General features: G+C 39.1%; 1 protein-coding gene and 1 long non-coding RNA gene across 3 annotated transcripts in view; one reads left to right on the top strand and one right to left on the bottom strand.

Annotated features, from left to right (window-relative positions):
• Positions 1 to 893: 893 nt before the first annotated feature.
• The window catches only part of LOC118597914, a 14,880-nt gene continuing 3,579 nt past the window's right edge, over positions 894 to 12,194 (bottom strand). Inside the window, exon 2 of the long non-coding RNA XR_004946930.1 lies at positions 894 to 1,591. This is a non-coding gene — a long non-coding RNA (uncharacterized LOC118597914). The remainder of the gene's footprint in view (positions 1,592 to 12,194) is intronic.
• gpr45 (G protein-coupled receptor 45) lies at positions 1,972 to 10,590 on the top strand. 2 transcript variants are annotated; one of them, XM_024286334.2, is made up of 3 exons: positions 1,972 to 3,059; positions 3,136 to 3,538; positions 7,399 to 10,590. In XM_024286334.2, the coding sequence occupies exon 3, from the start codon at positions 7,489 to 7,491 to the stop codon at positions 8,638 to 8,640; it is 1,152 nt and encodes a 383-aa protein (XP_024142102.1). In that variant the 5' UTR covers positions 1,972 to 3,059; positions 3,136 to 3,538; positions 7,399 to 7,488; the 3' UTR covers positions 8,641 to 10,590. The 2 variants fall into 2 exon arrangements, with proteins under 2 accessions (XP_024142102.1, XP_024142101.1); XM_024286333.2 differs by lacking the exon at positions 3,136 to 3,538.

Raw genomic sequence — 12,194 nt, 5'->3', positions numbered from 1 at the left:
TGGGATGATTACAGTTGCCCTACTGAGGATGTTATTACCCTCTTCCAGTTGTAACCACTAATATAATTGCTCACAATTGCTCCTAAAGCCTTGTTCAGAGGGACTTTATGGAAAGCAATTACTGCACGATTGATTCCTCCTGTAATGCTTGTTGTTTGTGTCTGAAAGTGTGACACACAAACACACACACACAGATCTGAACCTGTCAAACCAATCATTTAACAACTGCAAAGCCCTAATCTGCAACTCTGTCACTTCAGTTTGTTCATTAGCATTCCTGCTGCTTGGTGTTAATTATTTTCACGAGACCGGGAACGCTGAACCACCAAGTCCAACACTGATTAACTCACTGTGGCGTTCTCAGCTGAAACTTAGGAGGCGAGGGCTCCACCTGGATTTAGACGGTACACAAAACTCCACTTTATGTGAGTGAGATCAAAGTGTGACACTAAGAGGGAAACTCGTTTTCACTTTGCACGTGCGTTTTTTTCTTATTTTGAGTGATGGAACAGCTACAACCGAGTCTCTCAATCAGAGAGAAATCAAAGCAAACATCTGCGGAATGAGTGTGCGTCTGCCACCGAACGTGACGGGCATGCATGTGTCAGCTCGCTGGAGTGGAACTCCTTTGACGGGCATGTTCTGCGCATGGGCGCGGCGCCAGCATGGAGAAGGAAAAGCCTCTGAGCATCAGGCTGCAGATGTTTGAATGAAAGGAGCAGTTTGTTCGGGTGCAACTCAATCGGCTCGTCTCTGTAGGTGCAGGTTTGGTCTCCACTCCATCCATCAAGTTTCACTTTTATTTTTAGGCCGTTTGGGATGATCTCTTCATGAAAACGTTTTTGTGTTAATAGCTTAGCACAGGGGTCTGCAACCTTTAACACTAAAACGAGTCATTTGGTACAGTTTATTACAAGTTCCAATTGACTAAATAATGTACATTTGTTTGTCAGGAACTGGAAGTGTAGGACCCAAAATGCTGGAGACATTTAAACAATAAACTCAAACATGACAAAAGTCAAGGGTGACACAGAAAAGTGACAAACATGACAATGAAGATAAAAACAGACAATTAAATACACTGGAGGTCATTAACCAAATAAGACGGCTGTGAGTGATCAAGCTTAACCTGCAGACTGACAAGGAATCCAGAACATGACAAAAACTAAAGAAACGTCTCAAAGATCCAAGTGCAGAATCCTCACAGTACCCCTCCCCAAAAGGGCAGGTCCCAGATGCCCAAACATAACACTTGGGAGGGAAGGACCAAACAATAGAAAAGCTAAAACAGAAAAAAAGTTAAGATTCCTGCCGCCCATCAACATTAAGGGGTTACAAAGAGAACCCCTCCTTAGTAACAGACCTGAAGACGAGCAGTCCCAATGACTCAGGGACAAGAAACATGTAGGGATGACCCTTCTCTGAAACAGGAAACATGACCAAGAGGGAGGAACGGCGACCATCCTCAGGGACAGAGAACATTGAGTATGACCCCGGTGACCCTCCTCAGAAACAGGACAGGGAACTTGAAGGAGCGGCTCCCTTGACCATCCTGAGGATCAGAAGACTTCAAGTATGGTCCCAGCATTTCCTGTCAGGAACAGAAGCACGGACGTGACACAACGTGATTTAGAAGTGGCTACAGGAAAACTCATCTGATGTGGCGTAAGGTGGACTGCAGTGGCAAAAAAACAGAAAGCCTACAAAATATGAGTGCTATATTTTTTTATTATTTTACTTTTGACAGCAGGAAATACAAGTTCCTTTCAAAAAACGAAATGCATCCTCTGTCAATGATCCTGATTATTTTTTGTGTGCAATTAAGATCTCTGCCTCTCAACAGCAACTAGAAATAACATAAGAAAATGAGTTTAAGCTTTTTCTTATAATCAACTCTGACAATAGATCAAACCTTTTACTATCAGTTTGCTCAGCAGAATAGTTAAAGCTCTGATGCAATATAATGTCAGCAGTGGTTTGTATTAATGTTACAAAAGTTTAAAAATCTAAAATTAAGAGGCAAATCTTGAGCAATTATTTAATCATTTTTTTGCAATGTTCTTAAAAACCAAAGAGCCGCAATAATGGAATAAAAAAGCCACATGTTTCTCCGGAGCCTCAGGTTGCAGCAGAATTCAACAGATTCAACCAGAAACCGTTATAAATGTTATACCGCCCTCTGCTGGACAAAACAACTCATTTTAAACATTTTGGACATCATTTTTTTTAATGAACTAGTAAAAAACAGCCAATGATAAAATGTTATACAAATAACTCTTATATATGATACAGTGTTGGATAAACACATACGCTTTTACATGACTTTCCGTTTTTATTTAAACTTTTCTGGGAAATGTTGAAATTATTATTTTTTTTTTTTTACATTTTTTTAAATAATGAAATGAGACAATAAATATACAATTTAGACATTTTAAATAGTTAATTTAACCCCGTTAATTTTGACAAACTGCAAAATTTGCCACAAAATTAGGTTAAAATGTTTTTATTCCAACATTTACACATAAATTATGTCAGGCATATTTAAAGGGTTTTTTTTTGTATTTATTGACCTAAATTGTTCTGATTGTCACATGAGTTGGAACTCAAATAGTATCAAATTATTTAAAAAAAATCCAACCTTAATTTTAAAAAAATGGCTGAAACATCAGACCTGTTTCTCAATTTCTTCTTTATTTGTTTTTTTTTAGTTTTTTCTTTTACCTTACAAAGATTTTTTCCAGTATTATTACACCATTTTAATTTAGAATACATCAAACATTTATGATTTATCCATCATCATTTATATTTTAAATGCGACTGCTTGCTGATGGATGTTCTTGATGCTGAGCAGAGCAGAGAGCATCACTGCTGCTTTAAAGCAGACAGCAGCCCCTCCCTCCCCTGCGTCAGCATCAGCATCACCCACAGGCGGCAGGATGGCGATCGATCCGGCGGTGGAGCGTTCAGCTCAGAGGGGGATTTGTGAGATGGACCTAATCACACAGGAGAGCTGAGGCACAGCCTGCGCTTCCAGGAGGGCTCCGGCATCATGAACCGAGGTAACCACCTTATTGTGGGCTAAAGTTGATTCATTCTCTCACACGACGCTCAGATTCTGCTGCGGCTGCCATGCAGGAGATCCAGTTAGGGGTGCAGACGCAGTCAAGCGTCTGGCAGCAGCGTGAAGACGTGGACACAGGCAGGGAGACGTTAGGATGGAGGATCAAACCCCAACAAGACAATCCAAAGCCAGGCTGCGTTTCTGTTTTTCATCACAATCATTTCACCACATCCAACCTGTGAGAAACACCTCCACCCAGACAGTCTGAGCCCCCCCTGTGATAAAAAGGAATGTTTAATCACAGACTCACTAACAGGGGATGGGAGTACAGGGGCTGTGGGTTGCCATGGAACTAGTGACTTAGTTGTCATAGCAACAGCCAGCATCACCATGCAGGATTACTTGAAAGAGATTTTGGGCCAGAACGTGGCCTACGCCATCAAAGAAGTCCATGCTCACGTGTGACGAGCTGATACGGTTGGTGAAGATTTTCATTATTTATAACCAATATCCTTTAATAATTATTAATAAATAAACTGTTTTTATTAGGTGTATTTTGTTTATTCTCACATACTATAAAGTTTAACTTAAAAATGCAAAAAAATATAGAATAAATAGCTATCAGTGAACACAAATTTTGGAAAAGACTGTTGTCTAAGTGGTGCACCGCACAGATTTATCATAAAAAATGTTTTTTACTAATTAGTATAATCTGTTAGAATAATTTTAATTACACTAAGGATTCTACTTACCTTTTGGTCAGTTTAAGTTTTTTTTCTCCTATATTCCATTCATTTTAGATCAATAAAGATCAAGCATCAAGTGTTGTTTAAATTGCAAAAATAGGCCCATTAGCAATAAATTTAAATACACCATTGGTATATTTTCTTTAAATCAGAAAAAAAGACAAAACATGCCAATTGAGTTAGAAAAATTGTTCTAACAGGAATTATTTTTCGAAGAAAAAATTCTATTCACTTAAACATGTCATTTGCCAGGCCATGGTCAATCGGTCCTTATCTGGCTTGCCTGGATAAATAAATAAAAATAAAAAATACCCATCTTATCTGTGAAATAAGCAACATACTTCATTTTATTGACTGTACGTCTCAGGGTTGTGTTGAAAAACTGAAAACAAATTTTGCCAAAGAGAAATAAAAATCCTTCAAATTTCTGCAGGGATTTTCAATTCTTTCACAGGAGGGACACAATTTTATCCTGCTGCTGCTGAAATATATTTCAGAATGTGCACAGGTAATATTTTAAAACATTCCCAATCTGGTGAGGATATGTCTGTGACAGCTCTGTTCTGGGTTCAGTGTTGGCCGCGAGGAAAAGTGAGAACAACTTAGTTACTTTGACCACATGAACGACTCAAATGTTGAGGAACATCGACGTGAACTTTAGTCAAGGTTCAGAAAAAAGTCTTGCTGTGAGAGTTGCCACTCAGAGGAAAGATTTATAGATCAGAACTTTTTAAAAATCCAAATTTTTTTTCTTCAAATTCTGTCTCAAATTTGTTTCTGCTTGCAGCCTGTGCAGTAAAAAGGGAGGCTCTCATCCACATATTTGCCCATAAGGGTGATTTCACACACATTTTCACACCTCGGTTTGGTTTGGTTTCAGCCACTGAGAAAACCAAGGACTGAAGGGAAAAATGTTGCAGTTCCAGCAGCTGATCAGTTGGGGGCAGTAAACTCTCTCTGATAGGGAATTGACAGAAACACAAAAATGAAAACCAGCTGGTTTGAGCCCTCAGATATGCATAAATAAGCAACGTAACTTCCTATACATACACTTCACAAAAAAATAAGCTTTTTTTCTTTTTTTTTTTTTTAATTTTCGTCTGCTCCTGATTCATAATGATTTGAAACACTCAGTAATGCAATTATTCTGTATCTTTGTCCTCCATCATCAAAAAAATACCACAAAACAGGTTAAAATACATTTTCATCAGGGGACCTTTCTTGATCTTCACCAACATGTAGAAACAGATCAAATAAAGGGAATTAAAATTGGACCTAACAGTGATAAAATCCTCTAAAAGCTGGTCTCAGAAAAACTAGAATGCCCAATTCTATCGATGCGACACATTTATAGAAGCCCTTTTCCTTTCCGATCAGATTACGATGAATTTAGTCTCTAAAAAACAATAAGAATTGAATTTTCTTACAAAGGAAATCCACTGCAAGCTTACAACTATATTTAAAGAAGAGAAGCTGGCAGGTGATGTAAATCCTGTTCTAAAAGCTTCTAAATTTATATTTTGGAACAAATATCAATCCTTTTAGCGTTTTTGGCTTCTATAACAGGAATGATGGAAGTGTTTTAAAACTGTTTTTGTAATGCGACAAACTGCATGTCTTCACATTTTCTAAGTTTCCCACTTCTCCTCTATCTGGTCAAATTTGTTCTCTCTGTTGCTTTATTTATTTATTTTGTTGTTGTTTATTTTGTGGTATTGATTCCTGACGTCCCACATTTGTCTCTTTAACCTAAAAATATCAGTTTGTGTGCTTTCCTTTGTGTTCAAAAACTTCTCGGGTGCAGGGTGGAATCAGCTAGCTTTGTGCAATAAATGTCATTTGAAGCTCAGACCAAAGCTTGCATGTAAAGGTCATCTGGACCAGAGGCCCTCTGCAGCTTTGAAAGGTTGCTGTCAACCACTTGTGGCTCCGTTTTTCTAAGTGCTTTGAGCTGAACAGGAGTGGAGTCCGCAGCAGAACCAGTGTGTCAAAGAGATCATTTCAGAATACAACAGTTTCACGTTGTCCGCAGGTCACATGTTGCAGAAGGTAATCAGCCTGAAGTTCTTTCCATTTGACAGGATTTGTACAATTTCTAATTCACTTAAATGCAGCAGAGGGAGTAGAAAGGATTTTCCTCCTGTCTGCTCCGCCCTGTTTGTGTCCAGAGGCACCAACTTGACTTCTCAGCTGCAAAAAGCAAAAAAAAGGACCCAAATTGTAAGAGTCACTACAAGAAAAGGCTGTGCTTTTATTTTGAAAATCTCAACAGAAAATGCTTTTGGCTGTGGTAGCCTCCCATGTTCAACAGATTCGTAAACTACGGTTTGTGTGTCATCAACAAGCCCTTACTTTCAGTTCCTGGATTCAAACGAGATGTCAGCCAGAAAATATTAAATAATCCAAGAAGATAGCTGTAAAAAAATCTAAACTTTCCATTAATTTAAAAAAAAAAGTTTATTTTTATCACCCAAAATAAGCTCACATTGACTGTATATGAGAACTGGACAGAATGATTGTGATGTCACCCATAGAAAATAACTCACTTCCATCTCCAACTAAATAAACTCATTCAGTCGCCATTTTCTTTTTTTTCTGGCCATGTTTATGTATCGATTCATGGACCGTGCATCGAGAAGCATATCGAATCATGTGAGAGGAAAAGATACACCCCTATTAATTCTTGAGAAATCAACAGTAAAAAAATATTTTAAATCCAAGAGTAAATAAAAAAAATGTTTACATATTTAAAAACAAGTAGCATTTTTGCTTTTAGACATGGTATTTTGATTCTAAGTTTAATAAATTGGAGAAATTTAAGACTGACTCGGATAAATATGTGTTGTGGTGGTGTTTTTTTGATGATGGAGGAGATATGTGAAGATTTGTAGTTTCAAATTTACCCAAAAGAACCCATGGTGACATCAGTGTAACTAAAAACATCAGAAATGTGTTGTGTGGTCCACTTGGTTTGTGATTTATCAAGCATGATTTCCATTTTAAGGAAAAAAATGGTCTGGTTTTTGGTTAAGATGAAAATTGAATTCTTTTGTTCTATTTGTGAATCAGGAGCAGGAAAAAAATGCTGTTGGAAAGAGAAATTGTTTGTGACGTAGAAAATATCCTGCTCCGCATCCATTCTGAAGCATCTACTAGTAGATAAATAGATCCATGAGCGTCTCTGTTTTCCTCGTTTGAGCTGGAATCTGGATCAGAACTGTACAGCTGGATAGCTCCAATTAATAGATAATGTTAAGTTGGGGTGTGAGGAGCTGTAAGCTAGCGGGAGAGCATGTAATATAGGTGACGGGAAGGGGGGTTGGGGTTGCTCCACACCAATACTCAAAGACTACTATTTCTCTGCAGAAACTATGTCCTAAAACAAAATATATAATTTTTAATTTTGGCCAAAAACACCATAATCATAAGTAAAGGACCACTAGGAACGCTTTGAAAATAGATCCAAAGATGATTGGAGTAAGACTTTAAAGTGTTAGATCAGTGTATATCCCCACAATCTGATCATCTTTTTGGAATACTGTGTCAGTTTTGTAAAAATTCTGATGTTATTTTTTTCTTTTCTGGATTCAGATATCACCATGGAGCTTCATGTGCTGTTAACATTTTCACATCTGAAAACTGTCCGTGTTCCTCTTGGTTGACGTTCTGGAGACGAACATCATGGCGTTTTGCAATGACAGCCTGCTGGAGGATTGTCACCTCATGGAGCCAGAGGTGGAGGAAGCAGCAGAAAGCCAGCCGGACAAGACTCCTCTCGTTTCCGTCACTCTGCGCGTGACTCTGGCAGCTGTGATGATTTTCATGATCGCTATTGGTTTTCTTGGCAACGCGATCGTTTGCCTGATAGTTTACCAGAAACCGGCGATGCGTTCTGGGATTAACCTGCTCCTGGCGACGCTGGCCTTCTCCGACATCATGCTGTCCCTGCTCTGCATGCCCTTCACCGCCATCACCGTGGCCTCTGCGGACTGGAACTTTGGCAGCGAGTTCTGCAGGGCGTCCATCATGCTGTATTGGCTCTTCGTCCTGGAGGGCGTGTCCATCCTGCTCATCATCAGCGTGGACCGCTTCCTCATCATCGTGCAGCGGCAGGACAAGCTGACCCCGCACCGGGCCAAAGTGCTGATCGCCGGGTCGTGGGCGTTGAGCCTGTGCGTGTCCCTGCCATCAGTGGTGGGGTGGAGGACGGGGGCGGTGGGTGTCGGGGGTGCCTGGGCGCCCCAGTGTGTGCTGGGATACAGCGAGTCCCTGGCAGACCGTGGGTACACGGTGCTACTGGCTGTGGCGGTGTTCTTCGTGCCGTTCGCGGTCATGCTGTACTCCTACGTGTGCATCCTCAACACGGTGCGCCGCAACACCCTGCGCATCCACAACCACACCAGTGAGCACTCCTGCCTCCCGGCCCTCAACCAGGTCAGCAAAATGCGGCTCACCGGGCTGCAGCGCCCGCCTCCCATCAAGGTGGACATGAGCTTCAAAACCAGAGCCTTCACCACCATCCTCATCCTCTTTGTTGGCTTCTCCGTGTGCTGGCTGCCTCACACCGTGGTCAGTCTGCTGGCGGTGTTCAGCCGACAGTTTTATTACAGTCCCGTCTTCTATCCGGTCAGCGTCGGGGCGCTGTGGCTGAGCTACCTGAAGACGGTCTTCAACCCCGTCATCTACTGCTGGCGGATCCGGAAGTTCAGGGAGGCCTGCCAGGAGTTCATCCCCAAAAGCTGCAAACTGTGTCCCCGCGTGGCAGACAGGAGCCACAGGCGAGTGCGGCCCAGCAACATCTACGTGTGCAGCGAGACCCAGTCGTCTGTGTGAAACACAGCAATCCCAAAACTGTCGGTTCACTTTGACCACTGTAATGGATCTCATCCTTAACCCTTCAACACCTGAGGCCTCGCCGCTGACGCAAAAACCGAAAATCTGGAACGTACTTTAACTTTTCAACTGTTAACACGATCATTCCAGTCGATTCTGAAGGAGAAAAGCGGCGTGAGACTTGCAGTTTCAAAACAAAATTTGCAGCTCTTTAACGAGGCTTGCAGTTACAAAACGAGATTTGCAGTTTCAAAACGAGATTTGAAGTTTCAAAACGAGATTTGAAGTTTCAAAATGAGATTTGCAGCTCTTTAATGATACTTGCAGTTACACGAAATTTACAGTTTTAAAACGAGATTTATAGTTCTATTACGAGACTTGAAGTTACAAAACAAGATTTGCAGTTTCAAAACGAGATTTCTAGTTATGACACGAGATTTCCAGCTCTTAAACGAGACTTGCAGTTACAACACAAGATTTGTTGTTTAAAAACCACAATGCAGTTTCAAAACGAGATTTCCAGCTCTTAAACGAGACTTGCAGTTACACAACAAGATCTTTTCTTTAACCCTACAACACCTGAGGCGTCGCCGGTGATGCTAAAACCCCAAATCTTGAGCGTACTTTAACTTTTGAACCATTAATGTTATCATTCCGGTAGATTCGCGCCACTTTGCTCCTTCAGAATCTACCGAAATGGTCGTGTTAATGGTTGAAAAATTACAGCAAATCAAAGAACATAAACATTGGAGCTCCGATGTTAAAAGGTTTAAGACCTGCTTAGATCAAAATAGTCTTTTTGGTATTGTTAACATGTTCTTGTGGCATATTTCTGACAATATATAGAAAATAAAGCTCCAAATAGTATTTCTTTTATCCATGGGAAACAGGAAGATGCTCCACCCCACCCCGATGCATCCACTGAAAGACAAATAGATCCATGAACGTCTTTGTTTTCCTCGTCTGAGCTGGAATCTGGATCAAATCTGTACGTCTAAATACTATAGCTTGGATATTGCTCGCCATTTTTGTTGCACCAGAAATGTTAAGTTGAGGCAACAATCCCGTCCACATCTCTGAGGTGAATTTCTGATGAACTCCTGTTGCTCTGTAGAAATAGATTCCATAATCATGATTAAAAGACCACTGGGAACGATTTTAACATAGTTCATGATGATGGGAGTGGGTCTTTAACCTATTTTTTGCAGTTTGTGTCTTTATAGCAGTCTTTTAAAAAAATATTAACTTTTATATTGTGTTAAGATCAAAATTGACCAGTTTTCAAGTGCAAAAATGGGTCAATTTAGACCCGAACACAATATGAGGGTCAATGATGGTTGTGTAGAGAAGTAAAACAATTTGGATTCAATTGGTTGGAAAACATGCAGGACACCGGCCCTCGAGGCCTGACTTTGGACGCCCCTGGTCTACACACTGTAACTTTTCCAGTATGAAGGATTCCTTTTTTAAATAATTTCCTTAAAACAATGCCAGAAGGGTAAAAGCGTTTAGGTGTTATGGACATCTTTAACTCTAATGCCAACTTTACAGCTATTTTCCTTTTTTTAATGTGTTTTTAAACTGTAAACTGATCATTTTTGCCCTTCCTGACCCCTTCGATATCTAACAACAACAGTTTGAATTTATATTAATTTTTCTTAAAAGTAGAGCCTTCAATAAAACTCACTTTGTACTGGATTTGTTTTACAAAACTAGTTATTTAGAGATGGGCTAACTTCTACAATATCTACAGAAACAAACACAGACAGTAAAAATGACTGAGGCAACAACTGCTAGTGGTTTCCTCGCAGTCAAAAACACGTGATGATTAAAGATCCACTCTGATTATTTTTTATTTCTTTTGGTTCTTTAATTATGATTATGTTGTTTTTAGTGAAAACCAAATAAAAAAAATCAGAGTCATTTTCTAGGACATAGCTTCTGCAAAGCGGCAGTAGTTCAGTTAAAATTCACCTCTGAGTTGTCTTTTTCAAATGACATTTTTTCGTCTGGTCATGATTTACTCAATTTTAAGCTTAATTTTCTTTAACTTTGCCCTCCGTCATCAGAAAAATGCCACAAGAACATGTTAAAAACAACAAAAGCACCATTTTGATTGTAGTGGGAGTTCAATAGATCCATCCAATAAGTGGTGGAGTTGCTTTCACTGATTTATGTTGAGAAAATCGATCCTGTTCTGTGCTGCCTTCCTACTGCCAGTTTGACTCCCAGTATCAGTTTTTCTAAAAGCCTTTGGAAAAAAAACTCGACAAACAAAAACCAGGTAATTCCAGGAGGCAGGAAGGAGAGCAACCAGTCCTGGTGTGTTCCTCATGAGGATGCTGGAGCCTATCCAGCTACTGCAAGGAGGGGTAAACCCCGGATGGTTCACCAGTCAGTTACAGGAAGTGCACTATTGCGGAAGAATAATAAAAAAAACACAAATATTACATTTACTATAAGAAACTTAAACATACAACTAACTTTTGATTCATAAATCTTGTGTTTTTGTATTTTTAAAGTGTGCTTTTTCAGTGAAAGAGAGTTGCAATACTGACTTTAGCATTCCCTTGAACAGTCTTTGTGTTTTTTTTTCTTATTCCATACATCCTGATGATGCTCTTTGTTACAAAATTCCCAATTTTTTTAAGTAAAGATCCTTTTGATTACTTTACCCTGCAGGACAGATTTAAGACTCTTTCATGCTCCCTGCTATCAGAAAAAACAAAAGTTAGCTTTAAGTTTTGTCATTTATATCAAATGTCTCACCATCATAGTTTTCAGATTCAGCATCTAACTTCCACTTTTGTTGTTTCTCTTAAATTTCCTGGTTTTCTTTTTAATTTGTTATAAAAATGTGGGAAATTCCTCTTGTCAGTCTTGCTGAGTGATCAAACATGTTTACTGTCATTACTCCGCTACCTGGTAAAAAAAAAACAAATCAAATTTGTGCAAATGGGTGCAACATCTTGTCTTAATTTTAAAGTTTTTCAATGTTTACGTGGAGTAAATATGAATTCTTGAAATATGAAGCTCCAAAAATAAACTGTTTTTTTGTATTTGTTGAGTAAAGATTGTTGTGTCCTTAAAAAAAGATGAGTCAATAATGTTACAATGTCTGGAACAAGAGATTATTTCCTGAAATTAATCATTTTTTACCATAAATTAGAATTTTGTAGGATCAAATTACCATTTTGTACACACAAAATAGCATTCTGTGGGCATAAATTAGCATTTTGTTGGATCAAAATTTGTATTTTGTGGGCAAAGAATTATCATGTTGAGGGATGAAATTAGCATTTTGTGAGCACAAATTAACATTTTGGACACACAGATTGGTATTTTGTGAGCACAGGTTAGTACTTTAGGTGTTCACAAAATGCTATTATTATTAATTTAAGATATTTTTTTATATATATTTGAATGTCAGGTACGGAGCTCCATATTGATACGGTTTTTATTCTAGTTTCATAACTTTATACAAGTGGACAAAGTTGTTTTTATTTTCTTTGCTTTCAGAAAACACCCCCCCCCCAATTCTTGATTGAATAAAA

This window comes from Oryzias melastigma, linkage group LG21, assembly GCF_002922805.2.
Source record: "Oryzias melastigma strain HK-1 linkage group LG21, ASM292280v2, whole genome shotgun sequence".
NCBI lineage: Eukaryota > Metazoa > Chordata > Actinopteri > Beloniformes > Adrianichthyidae > Oryzias > Oryzias melastigma.
This window is presented reverse-complemented; position numbering and strand designations above follow the sequence as displayed.